This window comes from Xenopus laevis, chromosome 8L (assembly GCF_017654675.1).
Source record: "Xenopus laevis strain J_2021 chromosome 8L, Xenopus_laevis_v10.1, whole genome shotgun sequence".
NCBI classification, from domain to species: domain Eukaryota; kingdom Metazoa; phylum Chordata; class Amphibia; order Anura; family Pipidae; genus Xenopus; species Xenopus laevis.
This window is the reverse complement of record NC_054385.1, coordinates 70431912-70449565: the sequence shown is the minus strand read 5'-3', so window position 1 is coordinate 70449565 and position 17654 is coordinate 70431912. Positions and strand designations below refer to the sequence as shown.

Below are 17654 nucleotides of genomic sequence, written 5' to 3'. Positions count from 1 at the left end.
GTACCGGACAAAAAGTGCAAGTGCAAAAATATGCAACTTCTGCAAGACAGGACAGCATAGTGCAGGGACAGGACAAGACAGTGCACACTCAGCAGATGTAATATGTTAAGTAAATAATGCTAAACGTCAGACATGATGGGTGTATCATTGTGATATGATAGTAGTAAGAACATGATAAAGTGCAGATGTGCTTATAGAGAACAATTGTATCCAATGGCTATTTATTTATACAATGGTGTACAGTGGCTGTGTAACGTTGTGGTATATAGTAAGGTCAGATGGAGTGTGTGTGTGAGAGATCTGTCCGGTCCCTGAGTATTCAGGAGCCTTATGGCTTGGGGAAGAAACTATTACACAGTCTGGTAGTGAGGGCCCTTATGCTTCGGTACCTTTTTCCAGATGGCAGGAGTGTGAACAGTGAGTGTGAGGGGTGTGTTGGATCAGCCACAATGCTGGTGGCTTTACGGATGCAGCGATTACTAGCCTATACTAAGAAATGTATCACAAGGAAGTGCCCTGCCCTATATAAACTGATCTACACCAGGCAAGGCTACCCAGATAAGTACCTACAAGTTTGGTCACCTTGGATAGAACCTGCCTCATTAACCTGTCACTCACCCTTTTACCTTCCTGACCCCTGGGTGCATACTCCCCCACTCATATAATGACACCCACACATGTTGACCTCAGACCTCCTAAGAACAACATCAAGGGGCAAATTCATCAAGGGTCGAATATCGAGGGTTAATTAACCCTCGATATTCGACTGGGAATGAAAATCCTTCGACTTCGAATATTGAAGTCGAAGGATTTTGTGCAAATACTGCGATCGTACGATCGAAGGAATAATCGTTCGATCAAACGATTAAATCCTTTGAATCGAACGATTCGAAGGATTTCAATCCAACGATCGAAGGATTATCCTTCGACCAAAAAAACTCAGCCAAGCCTATGGGGACCTTCCCCATAGGCTAACATTGGGTTCGTTAGCTTTTAGGTGGCGAACTAGGGGGGTCGAAGTTTTTTCTTAAAGAGACAGTACTTCAACTATCGAATGGTCAAATAGTCGAACGATTTTTAGTTCGAATCATTCGATTTGAAGTTGAAGTCGTAGTCGAAGGTCGAAGTAGCCCATTTGATGGTCGAAGTAGCCAAAAAACACTTCGAAATTCGAAGTTTTTTTACTTCGAATCCTTCACTCGAAGTTAATGAATTGGCCCCCAAGTGATGTTGGGAAAATGTATGTATCAAGAATGTTTATTTCCTTTGTATTTCAGTATTCTATTCTCTATTTTGGTTTTAAATAACAAAACATATTTATTATATGCTGTGAAAAATGCACATATATTGTTTAACCCTAATGTACTGAACTTTATCTCACTTGTGATCAATTGTTACATTATATAACTTTGCTGTAAAGAATTGCATGCTTCTGTACTGCTCCATTTATTTCAAATAAAAACTCATTGTTAAAAACAATGAACCCCTGGCAGATGGTCAGACCACTCATCAAGAAAGTAATGAGCTCATTATGAAAGTTATAGAAAGCAGACAGCACTGTGTATAAGGCAGTTTTACTGTACATTGCCCACTGATAAGAAAGAAAACATTATTATTAGCAACATGTATGTGGAAGGCTCTGTATGTATAAAGCAAATAATTCCAGCATTCATAAAAGTCTAATCTGTTAAAGTGCCTTTCAAACATCAGCCTTATCTGGGATCACTTTCTGCACATTCTATTTACTTTCAGTTCATGTAACTTGGCACCAAGTGAAGACACCCCCCCCCCCCCGTGTTCTCACAAAGGGACAAAGTCATGTGGTGTTATTTGTGGCTGTGCACTAAAAATGCAGGTCACGTAAGAAAGTACAAGGAAAGAGGTTTTTTTAAGTTGTTAGGATGGCGATTGATACTGCAGTGACGATTCTTCTGACTGTTTGTGTTATTATCCTGCTTTATTTAGTTAAATGGAGGGGCAACAGCAAACAAAAAAATCTTCCCCCCGGACCAACGGCATTCCCACTGTTGGGTAATTTTCCGCAGATCGGAACTACAGAAATTCCTGCCTCCCTTGTAGAGGTGAGTTAGGATTTTGAAAGTACAGTTTATGATACAGTAGGCTAGACGTTTATACTGTATGAATGTTTGTACCATTCTTTATTTGGTTCTCTTCTAACTGCCTGTATGTTAAATGCCTGCTGTGACAGACTGTATTTTAAAAGCAATTGTATATATGAAAAAACGCATCCCTTGATGACCAGGCAAAAGAATGGCAGCATTCAAATAAGTGCCCAGAATTCAAATATAGCAAGTAAATGAGCTACAGAATTTATATTTACAATGCATATTATTTTGGCAACATTAATATGCAGCCTTAACAATTTCTTAATCCTTGTGTGGAACCTTTGTTTTTTATGCAGCTAAGTAAAACCTACGGACCTATGTATACCCTGTATCTGGGTGGTCATCCATTGGTCATGCTCATTGGGTATGATGCAGTGAAGGAAGCGTTGATTGACTACGGTGATGTTTTTAGTGACAGGGGAAGAACAGGAATTTCTCAGGCTATATTTAGTGAATATGGTAAGGAAACACTATTTATAAATGATTCTGTTTGCTTGCAATATACATTTATTAAACATTAGCAGCAGTTGTAATATTAATTGTAAATGTAATCCCTATTGAAAGCAGTATCTGTAGCTATGTACTGTACATTTTTGGCACTGCTGGTTCTGACTCCTGAAACAGTACGAAAAATAGAAGGGGGAAAACAATTCTCACATTCATTAAATTTATATATAATTCTAAACTCATCAAACATTTTGGTAAACATCCTTTCTGCTTGAATGGGATCTACTCTATGTTTGTACACATCAGAAACAGACATCGGATAGACTCCATAAAAGCTGACATAACTGTACACAGGTAAGCATTTTTCACTAGAGGAGGATAACAGATCTGATGTCTTCTGCTACCTGAATCAGTGTGCACTGAAAGGCATGGGATCAGCCTATCAGATCACACACAGAGCAGAGTTTGGTGTGAAAACGCTTACTTGCACAACAAAATAGGCTCTGTGTGTGGGCTGATTGGCTGATTCCTGATGATGACGGATCTTGACCTGCATTTATTTTCAGGCAGAGAATCCGGTACCCTGCTGCTCTTGTCTCCACCCAGAAGCATTGATTTCACTAGGGTGCAGGCAGGTGCAGCAGATTTCGGCGCTGAAAGGTGTCATTTTCCATTTCATGTCAAAATCTGCCCGCAGTTGAAAAGGCAAGGGGAGCAGCAGGACAGCAGATTCTCCACATGCAGAGAATTGTCTAGCCCTAGCCTTAGGTAGCAGTGGATTCAACTCATGTTACATTAGCCTAATCATGCTTATTTTGACATCCTAGCATGGTTGGTATTGGGGGCACAATCCTTTTCCCAGCTGATGGAGAAAGCAATATACCTCAAGCACACCTCATTCACTTAATTGTAAAGTTTCCATTTAATTAAACACACTCAAAGAGAAAGTGAAAAATAACAGCATATGCCTGTAATCACAAGGAGGTTCTCTTATTTATTATATTGATCTGGAACATTTTAGGTGTGATAATGAGCAATGGAGAGAGGTGGAAAACAATGCGGCGATTTACTCTTATGACTCTAAGAAACTTTGGGATGGGGAAGAGAAGTCTTGAAGAAAGGATACAAGAGGAAGCGCGAAACCTGGAAGAAGCATTTAGAAAGAAAAGAGGTTGTAAATAATTCCACATTTTTAAAAAATTACAGGAATCTTAAGTAAGTGATGTGACTGCCCTTGAAGATATTTCAGCATAAACCAATGTTAATATTGTTTCAAAATGATCTCAGGACCTCTGAGCTCCTGAAATATTTTGGTAAAATATCAGAGGAAATTTAAACTGTTGATAAATACCCCCCTTAGTTTTATAGGAAACTTAGCAAGTTAAGTAACAATAAGGGGAGGACTCGTTTAAAAGGAGTCATTTCCGTTACAGAACACAGTAGCAAAGTACAAAAATGACTGCATTGGCCCATTTTTTTTTGTTCCTTGCACACTGACCTTTAGAAATTTATGCAAGTTTCTGTGCTCCATTTTCGCCTATGGCAGACAGTTAGGACAGGGCTCACCTGCATCTCCTGTAGCTATTTTCAAAAAGGTTCTGTTCTCATTGTACATGCCTGTAAGTGAGAACACAGTATGACTGACTTTTTCTTCAATAAAAACAGATGAACCATTTGACCCAATATACCTGCTGGGACTAGCCGTCTCCAATATTATCTGTTCCATTATTTTTGGTGAGAGGTTTGATTACGAGGATGAAAAATTTAAGTCTCTGCTGATGTACATGAGAGAGACGCTCAAATTACTGAACTCTTTCCTTGGACAGGTACATATCTTTTACTCTGTTTCTCTATCCCTTTATCTGTTTTTACCTGTATCCATCCATGTCTTTCTCTCTATCCCTAAATGTATACTTGTCCTTTATATATAGGCATATAATGTATAATACTGCTTTGTCACAGGTTCTCAATTTGTTTCCAAACCTGTCTCTTTACATTCCTGGCCCCCACCAAAAAGTTTTTGCAAATTTCAACAAGCTAAAAGAGTTTGTGAAAGATGAGGCAAAATCCCACAGAGATACATTGGATGCAAACTGTCCAAGAGACTTTATAGACTGCTTCCTGATCAGAATGGAGGAGGTGAGTGTTTGTGGAAGTTTGATTGGTTGAAATAGATATTTAAAAGGAATAAAGCTGTCCCGAGAAAAATATAGTGAACTGTGCCATTATTGTGACCTTTAGTAAACTAGACGTATCAGTATGCGATATATGCGGGGTAAGTCTTAGATAAAGAAGGCTAGAAAATTAAACAATGCAGCCAGTGCTGTGCTGCCTTTTGAACTCCCCAAAGGAAAATGCACAGATTTATCTCCCATCATACAGTCATTTTATAGGACATTACCTGCTGCTTCCAAATGTATCCTCAGTTTCACAGAACAGGAAGAGTGTTTTAGTTGAATTTGTCTTCCTCCAGGAAAAAATGAATCCTGACACCGAATTCCACAATGAGAATTTGTTTGCGGTCATCTTCGATTTGTTTTTCGCTGGGACAGAGACCTCAAGTCTGACACTGAGATACGCCTTTCTGATTTTACAGAAATACCCAGAAATTCAAGGTAAACTTTCTCTTGTACATTACCACATACCACCACCAACACGCTGTCGGTGACTTACTAGCAAAATATAGCACAATAAAGCCTTTAAAACTCAGCAGTGTATACCAAATTGCCTGTTAACAGGTTACAGTGTTAACCCTTTGACTGCTTAATGATTTTGTACCTTACGTGCAAATAATTTTACACATTTTATACTCATTAGGTTTGAAAAATTCTTTGATGTAAAACTTCCGTCAAGTAAAGGAAATTATACATCTCTTTATTTCCTCTGGCAAAAACGGGGCTTTATTAGACACATTTCATTTTATAAATTGTGATACAAATGCAAATGCTTTTAAATACAGACAGGCATTTGGATACATTAGATGCAGCTCTTTTTTTTTTGGTGTGTAACACAATTTCAACAGAATTTTAAATATATTTTCTTTGTCCCTGAAAAAAATTCCATATACTGTCCCATATTTGTAACCAGGAGGCAAATGTTTCAGATCAACAAAAGCAGCAGCACTCCGGTATTCAGCAAGAATATTCAGCATGTTATGCCTAAACCCTGTGTAGTATCACTTTTCTGCTTAACAGGCAGAATGTGGAAAAACTTGTTGCACCACCAGAACAGAGCTATTCATTGTCTGGAGGGCATAGTATGTGATTACTCTGTGTCTCAGCTTCATTCTTTGAGTTTTTGAATGCAGTAAAAAGGTTTGCAGGTTTAACTGAAACACAAGACAGTAGAGGATACATAATATCCTGAGAAACTAGACAGAGAGGGACAGTACCTATGAGGAAGTAGAGGAAGCCCAGTATAGGCAGGCTAAGATTCAACATCATTTGGCCCTGGCCTCACTCTCTCTACACAACCTGTAGCTCAGGCAGCTTGATCAAGTGACCAAGGGATATTTATAGCTTCCCCTCAAAGCTGATTGGTTACCACTCTTGCAAGCATTAACTGCAATTGCTGAAGTAAACCACAAGGTATGAATTCCCATCAGTGAAGCTAACAATCAAAGGTCTCTATCACACACACTAGGATGAGTTCATTACATAAAAAAATAATATAAGCTTCAGCATAGTGAAATAAGAAACTTTCTAAATACAATCAATGAAATATTCTACATCGTTTCTGAAATAACTAAGTTTATCTTCGCTATTCATCTCTCAGCATCTGTTTCTGTTCATTCTCTCTTCATGCAGGAGTTGGGTGTCAGATATTCATTGACAGTTAGATCCAACATATCTTATTAGGGGGCTCCTTTTGCCTAGATGTATTAGAGCTCACTCTGTTAAAATCACCAGACATCATGTCTCTCTACATGCAGGATTTGTGCAAAAGGCAGATATCGTGTGAGCTCTAATTCATCTGCTAGGAAAGGAAGCACCCTCCCTATAAGATATATTGGATCATTCATTTGACACCAAACTGCTGAATAAAGACAGAATGAAGAGAAACAGATGCTGAGAGAGGAATAGTGAATATAAACTTGATTATTATAGAAACTATGCAGAATATTTAATTAATTGTATTGTAATTAATTGTATTTAGATTTGTTTCTTATTTCACTATGCTGAAGCTTATATTAAATTTTCCTTTTCGTGATTTTAAGGTGGTGGCATACATGGCTACTGGGGGAAATTAGTCACCCAGCGACAAATCACCTCTTCTTTGAGTGACTAATCTCCCCTAAATGCCTTCCCGTCGACTTGAATGTTAATCGGGTGGCACTCGGATCTCTTTGGCTTTTTGAGGTTTCACTAAAGTTTCCTTGTGAAGCAACTTCGGGAAACGAAGCATTCCGAGTGCGATCCCACCAGCAATTTACATTCTAGCCGGCAGGAAGGCATTTAGGGGAGATTAGTCATCCGAAGAAGAGGTGATTTGTTGCTGGGCGACTAATCTCCCCAGTAGCCACATCTGCCACCACCCTAAGGAGTCAATGGTTGCCTGTATGCTTTTAGAATGTGGGAGGAAACTCGAGAAAGAAGAAACCCATGCCAGCACAGGGGGAACATGCAAACTCCTTGCCCTGTCATGAATCAAACCCAGAAGCCAAGCACTGCAAGACAGCAGCGCTTTATATTGCTCCACCATTTCAGCTGGGTTTATGAAAAATATGTTATTCCCGGTGTTAAGGGGTACCATAAATAATGTTTGAAAATTTAGGAGGGTGATAAAATAACTTTGTTGAAGGACACACTAACTTCTAGTTATGTCACTGGTTAAGAGACTATAAAAAACTATAGTAGGATATTCTGGATTCAATTCAATTATTTCCCCCATTTAGCAAGAGTTCCCTCAGTGTCAGGAGGACTGATACATTTCTCAAAGAAAATAACGGCTTCAATTGTCAAAATATGTTGGCTTTGTTTAGAAAAAGTTTACAAGGAGATTGATGAAGTGATAGGCCAACATCGCTATCCATCAGTCGAGGATCGGAGCAAGATGCCATATACAGAAGCTGTGATCCATGAAATTCAGAGATTTGCAGACATTATTCCAAGCGGCCTTGAACGTTCAGCCAGTAAAGACACAACCTTCAGAGGATATTACATTCCAAAGGTTAGGAGCTGACTTCTAGCTATGACTATGTTATTACCCCAGAAAAAACTAACTCAAATATATCCTGTGGTTAAGAATTTAGTTTTAACGATGTTTTGTGCCAGTCAAAAAGTTATATAGTTATTTTTTTTAATATCAAAAGTTTTGTTGTGTTTTATTAGCATGACAAATTCCATTCAAGAATTAAACAAAATGTCAACTTTGACAGAAAATTTTCACTCCATTCCAATTTACACACTAAGACATTTTTCAAGTTTGACTAGTCAGAGGCCTGTTTGCTGAGATCTATCACTAAACAGTTAATTGCCCACTTCAGAAGAAGTATATCCTTTCTATATGTATTTGAATATAATTTTATAAGTTTACAGTATATAATAAGCTGAACCCTAAAAAAAAAGTATTCTTCTTTACATATGCTCTTTTTTTTAAATCCTCTGTAGGGAACTTCCGTTTTTCCAGTATTAACATCTGTGCTTAAGGATCCTAAATACTTCAAAAATCCAGATCAGTTTGACCCCAGACACTTTCTAGATGAGAATGGCTGCTTTAAGAAGAATGAGGCATTCATGCCTTTTTCTACAGGTAGGGAAGGGATTGTTTTGGATAACTCATCTAGCCACTGTCAAGTTTTGAGCATCACCAAATCCTGTATCTGCCAATAAATATCCTATCCTCTGTGCTCATAAACACAGAGGAGAAACCTGCTGCAATTCTGCTACCTGTAGGGTGCACTTTGCACCCTATCCTGCAAGTAATAAATTATCTACTGTATCTTTGTGTTTCATTGCACGTGTTTAGGCAAAATATCTCTGTCCCAAATTCCTTATTCTGCCCCATATATAGTTTGTTCTTCTCCTTATCAGTAGTTTGTTGAATGTTTGTATTGAAAGAGTGGATGCAGAAGTTACATGGACAATTTTGACTTTGATGAAGCCTTACATCTTGTTGGTTATCTCAAAGTTTTAGACACTATCTTGCTGAGTGTCTATTATTGTCATCACATTTTTACATGTCCTCTACCAAGCACAGAGCTGTATTTAAATGTGAATTTCATGTTTATTACAAAACCATTAGGAGTTTATTTTAACACAGCACTAGCTGCAAAAATAAGAGCTATAAAACCGCAATAAACAAATGCTGACATTATTTTACAAATGGAAAAAGCAAATTCCATGGTTCTGCTTCACACAGTGCTCAAACAGTGTCTTCTATAACCTGCATTGTAGCTAACTCAGATGTGATAGCACCGTTTCACATAATGCAATTTCATCTGCCCATATGTTCCACAGGAAAGCGCATGTGCGCCGGGGAAGGACTGGCTCGTATGGAGATCTTTATATTTCTTACTACCATTTTGCAAAAATTCATTTTAAAACCGACAGTGGATACAGAAGCCATTAAAATCACCCCACAACCAAACACCAATGCTTCACGACCGTGGCCGTACAAGATGTTTGCTGTTCCTCGCTGCTGAAGTACGATAGCCAAAATGTGAAAACAATATTGATTGATTAATGTTCTTACATATCTGTTTTGTAGATGTCCTCACCATACGATCTCTGATGGCTTATAATTTAGAGTATAATGATGTGGCCTGGCAAATAGTCTGAATTCAAAATCTTATTATAACAACCAGCATTCATCTATTCTCATTCTTCTTGTGCAAAGACACGTGGAATGTGGCAGGTGAATGGACCTTATGAAAACTGGTCTTTTGCTGGCAATGGCCAGATACTGTACCTATAGGATTCTCCAATGGCTATAGGAAAGAACCCTAAAAAGACTGGGGTTGGTGTATACCATAGAAGCAAATGTAAGTGAGCAGTAAGAGAATCAAACTTTGAAGTGAAGCCCTGATGAAGAAGACTTTAGAGCAGAGCTATGCTGGGTAAGTCTGTCAAGAGATGCCTGGAATGCTTGTGTCTCTGTGATGAAGTACAGCCTAAAAATATCATCCCTTTACTAGAATAGTAATTGGAGCACACTAGGCTTGCCTGCATCTCATTTACAGCTGGGTGTTGTCAGAATGCTTCCTCTTCTTCAATGCACTGATTGAAGCATGGGCCAAATGGCATGCCCACACATCATTCCCATCTTTCCTGGACCATTACATTTGATCTGCAGCTCCACTAGCAACACTACATATGAGCAGGAAGAAATTTCTGCATCGGAATGTGAACTAAAAGTTAGGCAATAAGGCTAGAAGTCCATTTCTGTAATGATGGTGGTATAGTGGATTTGGGAATAGTGGTTCAGTAGACCATAATGAGGCAAATCTATGGGAATTTCATTGTTTGTCTTATTTTTGTTCTTCTTTAAATAAAATACATTTAAAACATTATATAACCATTAGATCAATTACATCTGCCAGGTCTAATGCAGAATACATAACATGATGCCCGGGTAATAGTTTACTGAATTTGTTGTTGTTGCTAAACTATAATAGTTTGCTGGGCAAATATATTTTATTTGCACTCTGTACAATTGGACATTTTTAATGCTTTCCTTAGGTGTAATATGCCTGCATTTTTGTGTAATTACACTTCTGTAAGAAAATTGAAGACTCTGAACAGTAAAACAAATTACAATAAATATATATCATGTTTTTCATAATATCAGGATATACTGTGTTTCACATTTTATTTAAGGTGTAAAAATTCAACTGTTTTGGAGAGTCCCATGTTTCCTGAAAGAGCCAGTACCAAATATGTGTAGTTTTGTGGAGATTCCATACTTATATATATATATAGATCAAACTTTCCCAGCAATATGTTACTGAACTTTCTGTGTACACTTGCAAATTGTATATTGCGTGCATGTATGTTATATGTGCTGCGAACGTGCAATCCTCCTCTTAACAAACCTATATGCAAGTGTGTAAATATAACTGCTATAGTGTCAGTGCACAAAGTGTGAGTGTGTGAGTCAGGAGGGAATCTGGATTGGAAAGGGTTGCCATCTTTAATGGAATTGTTGGGAAAGCAAAGATGGGGTTTGAGGACTGGATGTTTTCACACCTGCTTTTATCTGTGACACCTGGGACTATTGCATTGCTGATTGTGGCTAAGGGAAATTGTATACTGAAATCCTTTTTTAAAATTTATTTTGAAATTTTATTTGATACTAGCCATTTTCTTACTTTTCCAGATGCCTTCATCCATCTGATCTGGATGATAAACTTCAGTCACTGTTTACTGCTGTGCTGCAAGCTAAAATGATGCCATGATGTACCTCATTTACACATCACTAATGATGGGTGGGCAACACAATAACAGCCCCTTGACACCTTTCCTTTAGGATTCAGTTGTCAGGAGCTCCAAGTTTCTATGTTGCTGCCCCTGATCTACTTTTGGCAATAGCACATGCTGGTACCACCCTGTATTTTAGCCAGTGGGGAAATGGACAAAACTGCCCATACTGCCTCCCATTCACTTCAGGGAGATCGCACATGGGGAGATTTGCCACCCGTGGAAAAGGTTATTAAAATGCACTAATGTGTGTTTTTTGGATGAGAATTGACTAAATTTTACTTGTCGTGCCAGGCAGCTAAAATACACTGCTGAAAAAACATTAAAATGTCAATAGCCTCTGGCTCTCTGAATTAGCTTCTACAGTAATGGCTAGATAGATATAATAGAGAGAGTACACTGGTTATAGTTCATAGTTCATTATACCTTGATAAAGGTCTTTGTTTAGAAAGAAACATCATCATCAATTTATATAGCAGTTAAGCAGTGCTTTACATTAGAACGAAGAGGGAACAAACAGTAAATAACAAACAAGGGTTTATGGTGTACAAAAGGAATAGAGGGCTCTACTCCCAAGAGTTTACAAACTAAAAGTTTATGGTACAATTGAGACATAGGGATTTTAGAAATTTTTTTTGATTTATAATACCTTTATGATCGATTAATTAAGATATGTTGAATAAGCTTCCCTAAACAGGTGGGTCTTTAGGGAGTGTTTGAAAGAAAGAAGAAAGTCTGATAGCTCGAGGCAGAGAGTTCCAGAGAAATGCAGAAGCCCGAGAGAAGTCTTGTAGATGAGAATGGGCTGAAGTGATGACAGGAGAAAAGCGGCAAAGGTCAAAAGCAGAGCAAAGGTTGTGTGAAGGAGTGTATTTTGAAACAAGAGATGAAACATAGGGAGGGGCTTTGTTAAGGGGCCATTGTTAAGGACCTTGAATGTGAGTGTTAGTAGTTTTAATTTGATTCTACAGGAGATTGGGAGCCAGTGGAGGGATATGCATATGGGAGCAGCTGATGTTGAGCTGTGAGATAGATGAATGAGTCTAGCAGCAACATTTAGAACAGACTGGAGTTGTGAAGGTGATTATTGGAAGACCTGCAAGGAGTAGGTTGCAGTAGTCATGGCGGAAGAGACTGGATAAGTGTTTTGGTTGTATCTGAACTGCAATATGGTCGTATCCAGGCAATGTTGTGCAGCTGAATATGATATGATTTAAGTGTTTGGCTGTGTGGTGAAAAAGACAGATGAGAGTCTAAGAAAATTCCTAGGCAGGGTTCCTATGTGGTAGAGTGAAAGGTGATGTTGTTAACTGTGAGTGAGATCTGAGGGACAGGGGAGCATTTTGGAGGAAATATAATGAGTTCTGTTTTAGAAAGATTCAGTTTCAGGTGGTGCTGTGACATCCAGGAGGAGACAGCAGAGAGGCAGTCTGTAACTTGGGAAAGGACAGAAGAAGAGAGGTCAGGAGTAGACAAGTAGCTTTGGGTATCATCAGCATAAAGGTGATACTGAAGTCTAAATGACAAAATACGTTAATATAGAGTGAGAACAGCAGATGGCCTAAGACAAAGCTTTGAGGAACTCCAACAGACAGAGGGAACATAGAAGTAGAGTTAGAGAAAACAACTTTAAAGGAACGGTCAGAATGATAAAATGTAAAACATGAAAGGGCAGTGTCACAAATGCCAGCTGAGTTTAGATTGTTTAGAAGGAGTGGTTAATCAACTGTGGCAATGACTGCAGAGAGATCTAGAAGGATGAGTATGGAATACTGACCTTTAGACTTTGCCAGGAGAAAATCATTGGTTACTTTGGTGAGTGAAGTTTCAGTTGAGTGTGTTGGGCAGAAGCCAGATTGCAGTGGATTGAGAAGGGAGTTGTGAGTGAGATGCTGGACCAGGTCTTTGTAAACAAGCCTCTTCAGCAATATGGATGTGAATGGAAGAAGGGAGACTGCAAGATAGTTGGTGGGATACAGGGAAGGTTTTTTGAGGATAGGAGTGATAAGTGCTTGTTTGTAAAAAGATGGGAAAGTACCATTAGAAAGGGAAAGGTTACATAAGTGGGAGAGAGTGTATCAGACATTGACCAAAGGAGGTGAGAAGGTATGGGGTCAAGGAAGCAGGCTGTGGGTTTTCATCAGGCTAGAAGTTTGCTAACTTCATCTAGTGAAGGAATGCAAAGTGGATGTGAGTGGACTGCAATATAATCTGAGATTGTTGTCAGATAGTATGCTCAGTCTAATGAGATCGAAATGAGCAAGGTCTTGGGCAGTTACATTAATGGGTAGAGGGGGGCATATTTAAAACTGGCAAAAAGTCATTGTGGTTTATAAGATAGAGGAAATTAAAGAAGAGAAGTACAGCTGTCAAGCTATTTAAAGAGCTCAGCAGGAGAGCATGAACTTGAAGTAGATGAAGTCAGGATCAGTTTGTGACTTTCTCCACTGTTGTTCAGCTGATCTACTACAATCTTTTGAGGTACTGAGTTAAACTAGTGTAGCGCTATAGTAAACTGAGTGCACCATTCTCTACTATGAGCTCCACTCCAAATACTGTGCTCCAGATGAGACCTTAAATCTTAGGGAGAAAGCCCTCGCAAACGGTATGGAGGCAGGGTGTAGTGTAGTGTAACTGTAACTTGATGCAGGGTGCAATAATTGGGCACCAGTGGTTCTTATAACTTAACCAATGAACATATTTATTGAACAATACAATCCTAAATGGAGCGTACATAAGAGCAAACAGGATCATACATCAACAGTGGAAAGGCATATACTAGCATGCACCTTTAGTCAGTATTAGTTCCCACAGGGAAGAGAACATACACAGCAGCAATGAAGGTACACCCAGCTTTCAGCCTTTTCCCTAAGTGGAACCCAGGGCATCACTACTACATTACTACATTAGTAAATCTATGCACTTAGTCCCTACTTCTGGGCAATTAGTACCCGGGATCTTAATCCCTCTGACTCTCCTCGTCTGAGCCTTGAGCTGCTCAGCTAAATAGCCTGTCTATTTGTCACTCCTAGAGTGACCTCTTAAAGTGAGTAGCCTATCATCACTAGACCTGACCTGTCTAGGTTCCACTCAAGCTCTGCCTGCCTGCTCAAGCTAGAGCCAGCATAAGATGGACCCTGACCGCATGGCTACAAAGGGTTTTATACTTTAGCATAGTGTCATCTACTGGTCATTATTGTAAACACCAAGGGCACGGCTAAAGACAGAATAATAAAATAGGTCCCCTGTAAGGACCCATTTAGGCATCTATAACACTGGGGATTTGCCTGCCAATATTATTAGTGTCTAATTTACCAGACCCCCTACACTAGTGTGCCAGGATTGGGGTTTAGTTGGTTGACTGTGATGGGTGGTAGAAGGAGCAAGGGAGTCAAGAGCTGTTGAAAGAGCATTGTTGTAGAGAGGAGCTTCCATATTCGGAAAGGAAAGGTTGTTAATGTGAGAGATCCACTGTGCTGCTACTGTTGATTATTGTTGACCAAATGTGTTGAGGTTTCTGTATGTGTGGGTAGAGAGAGATAGATGGTTGTGATAGTGCAGGTGAAAGTGTTATCTGAAAGGAAAGTAGGTGATGGTTGGATTGGGGGAAGGGAGATTTAGTAAGGTTGAAAGGGTGGCAAAATATAAGATCAAGAGCATTATCCTCAATGTGAGTAGGAGAACCGATCCACTGAGAGAGACCAAATGAAGTTGTTAGGGAGAGGAGTTAAGGAGTAGCTGGAGAAACTGAGTTGTCAATGGGAATATTGAAATGAGAGCTAGTGTGTTGCTTGAGAGCTTGAAGTCAAGCAGTAAAGTGATCCAAGAAAGTAGAGTAGGGACTAGGGAGGCGATATATGAATGTGATACACCAAGAGACTGGCGAAAACAACTTCAAAAGTAGTGAAGGAAAGAGAAATTGGCGTGGGCGAGAGAGCCATCTTTCAGTCATAGCCAGAAGTTAAGAGATTTGGATATAAAGAGATCATGAACTGCTGTCAGTTTATTGCAAATTGATTGTGCATTCCAGAAAAAGGAAGAGAGGGTGATGGCTTTATGTGAATGAGGTTTGCAGGATAAGAAGTGCATAAGGTCTTGGAGAAGACATTGACTAGAGTCTGTGTGGGGGAAAAGCCGAGGGTAGGAACAATGGGAGAGTGGGACCAGGATTAGGGGAGATGTCCCCAGCTGCAAGTAACAGCAACAAGGAAAGCGACACAAGGGGGCACATTTACTAAGCTCGAGTGAAGGATTCGAAGTAAAAAAAACTTAGAATTTCGAAGTTTTTTTTCTACTTCGACCTTCGACTATGACTTCGACTTCGATTCGAACTAAAAATCGTTCGACTATTCGACCATTCGATAGTCGAAGTACTGTCTCTTTAAAAAAAACTTCAACTACCTATTTTGCCACTTTAAACCTACCGAGCACCAATGTTAGCCTATGGGGACTTTCCCCATAAGTTTTGCAAGCAATTTCTGATCGAAGGAAAATCGTTCAATCGATGGATTAAAATCCTTCAAAACGTTCGATTCGAAGGATTTAATCATTCGATTTTTCCTTCGATCAATCGATCGAAGTTTTTGCAGTAAATCCTTCGATTTCGATATTCGAAGTCGAAGGATTTTACTTGGATGGTCGAATATGGAGGGTTAATTAACCCTCCATATTCGACCCTTAGTAAATGTGCCCCAAGGTGTGACCTAGATTTGAAAGTGCGAGCATTGTAATGTTTGATGGGCTGAGAAAGGTTAAGCAATGCAAGACTTAGTGTGCTAAGATTGAGAGAGGGTGATGGGAGCAGTGAAGAGGAGATTTCATGATAGTTAGATTGATGTTGGAGTGCAGAGGATACAGTATATGGAGAAGAATAGAAGAGAGAGAAAAGGGCAATCAAATTAAACATAGTTAAGTGGTATAACTGAGTTTATCCTGTTTAACGGAGTAATGATGAGTTTTGATGTCTGGATGAGATTACCAATGTCTGCTGGGAGTTTCCAACCTCCGTCCAACTCTGCTTAACTCTACAGGGCAAATCCACTAAAGGGCTACCACACCAGTTCGCAATTTACTATACTTCTGCCAGGGTTCAGTCAGCATCAGGACATCCAGGCATGTGACCAGACTACCAGCTCTCAGTGACATAATTTGATAACAGTCTGTGTGACAACTCTGACCACCAATGCAGCAGAAGTTCAGTATCAGCTCACTTAACCACTTCTCTACTCCAGTGCTCTGACCAGTGAAAGCCAGCTCCAGCAGGTTCAGGACCTGGGCAACAAAGGCAATTAGTCATTGTGCTTTTTATTTTTTTAAACCCTGGTTTGTTTGGCCTTTAATAGTTTTTCAATTCTATAAACTGCCTGTTCCAACCCCCTCTTGCCTGTGATTTGTACTGCGGGCAAAAACACTCTCTACCTCCCTCTTGGCAGCTGCTGGCACAGGTACATATACAGGTACAGGATTTTGACTCCTGTTGGCACAATTACATATTTGGGGGCAATATTGTGGATTTTTGGCTGCTGATGGCACAGGTACAGATTGGGGGGAATATGAGGGATTGCTGGTGCTCGCTCAGGTATATGGGGTAATATGATGGCTGCTGGCGCAGGTACACAGATGTTTCAGGCAATATCATGGATATTTGGCTCCTGCTAGCACAGGTACAAGTTAGGGGCAATATGATGGATTTTTTTAGCTGTCGCTGGGATAGGGACAGATTGGGGGTAACAATATGGTGGATGTTTTGGCTTATGCTGGCACAGGTACAGATTGGGGGCAATTTGAGGGGTTGACTGCTGTTGGCACAGGTACAAATTGAGCAATATGATAGGTGCTGGCAAAGGTACATGGGGCAACATGATGGCTGCTGTCATAGGTACAGGGGGCAATATGAATGGTAAGGTGGGAAATGGTAATGCAGGACTGGGTGGGGCATGGAGGGCACTTGGCCCAGCCCTGCTCAGATGGAAGACTTGGACTCACTGCATTTAAATGACACTTTGGACAAGATAAAGTGTGTCTTGCTTTTGTATACCTGTTGGATTATCATTGTGCTGTATTGCATTCACCAGGTTGTGGCTGTGTTTTCTGAGATATCGCTTTTTGCTATTCGCACCACTGATCTGCGGGTGTGGGTTGGGTGCGGGTCCTGCAATGGAAACATTTTGCAGGTTAGGGATGTGTGCGGGTTCTGGGTTTGCAAGTTAGGGTCAAGTACAGGATGAATTTTTCCTGACCTGCACATCATTACTGGGAGGTATGATTTAACACTATGCAGGGGGAATAGATGGAATTGCTGATATAATATGTGAGCTCCAAAGATTGGTGATGTTATTATATATTTGCTTTTGGTGCAATCTAAAAAAATAAGGTTAATAAGGTTTATTGCAGTCTTCACATGTAATCTAAGGAAATATTAGGCTTTTGTATTAGGAAAAAAGGCTATGTTGGATGGCAGTGTAATTTAAAGAAATTAGAGAAAACGGACAGAAAGCATTCTTGCTGTCACATGCCTTAGTTCTGTTTACATGTATACTCTGTGTGCCCTTATATGGCTTGTAACACTAGTGTATTGGTGTCTGTAACTCCACCTTATATAGTATTTCTATCTAGGTAATATGGTTAAACACACCCTCATTACTGTCACATGCAGGGCAGGATT

At 39.6% G+C, this 17654-nt stretch overlaps 1 protein-coding gene across 1 annotated transcript; it reads left to right on the top strand.

Annotated features, from left to right (window-relative positions):
• The first annotated feature begins 1879 nt into the window (after positions 1–1879).
• Positions 1880–10355, top strand: MGC68450 (uncharacterized protein). Its single transcript, NM_001089841.1, is given in 9 exon segments — positions 1880–2081; positions 2423–2585; positions 3595–3744; positions 4239–4399; positions 4536–4712; positions 5047–5188; positions 7555–7742; positions 8183–8324; positions 9032–10355. Coding segments are annotated over 9 exon segments (1488 nt in total). The 5' UTR covers positions 1880–1901; the 3' UTR covers positions 9217–10355.
• Positions 10356–17654: the final 7299 nt, after the last annotated feature.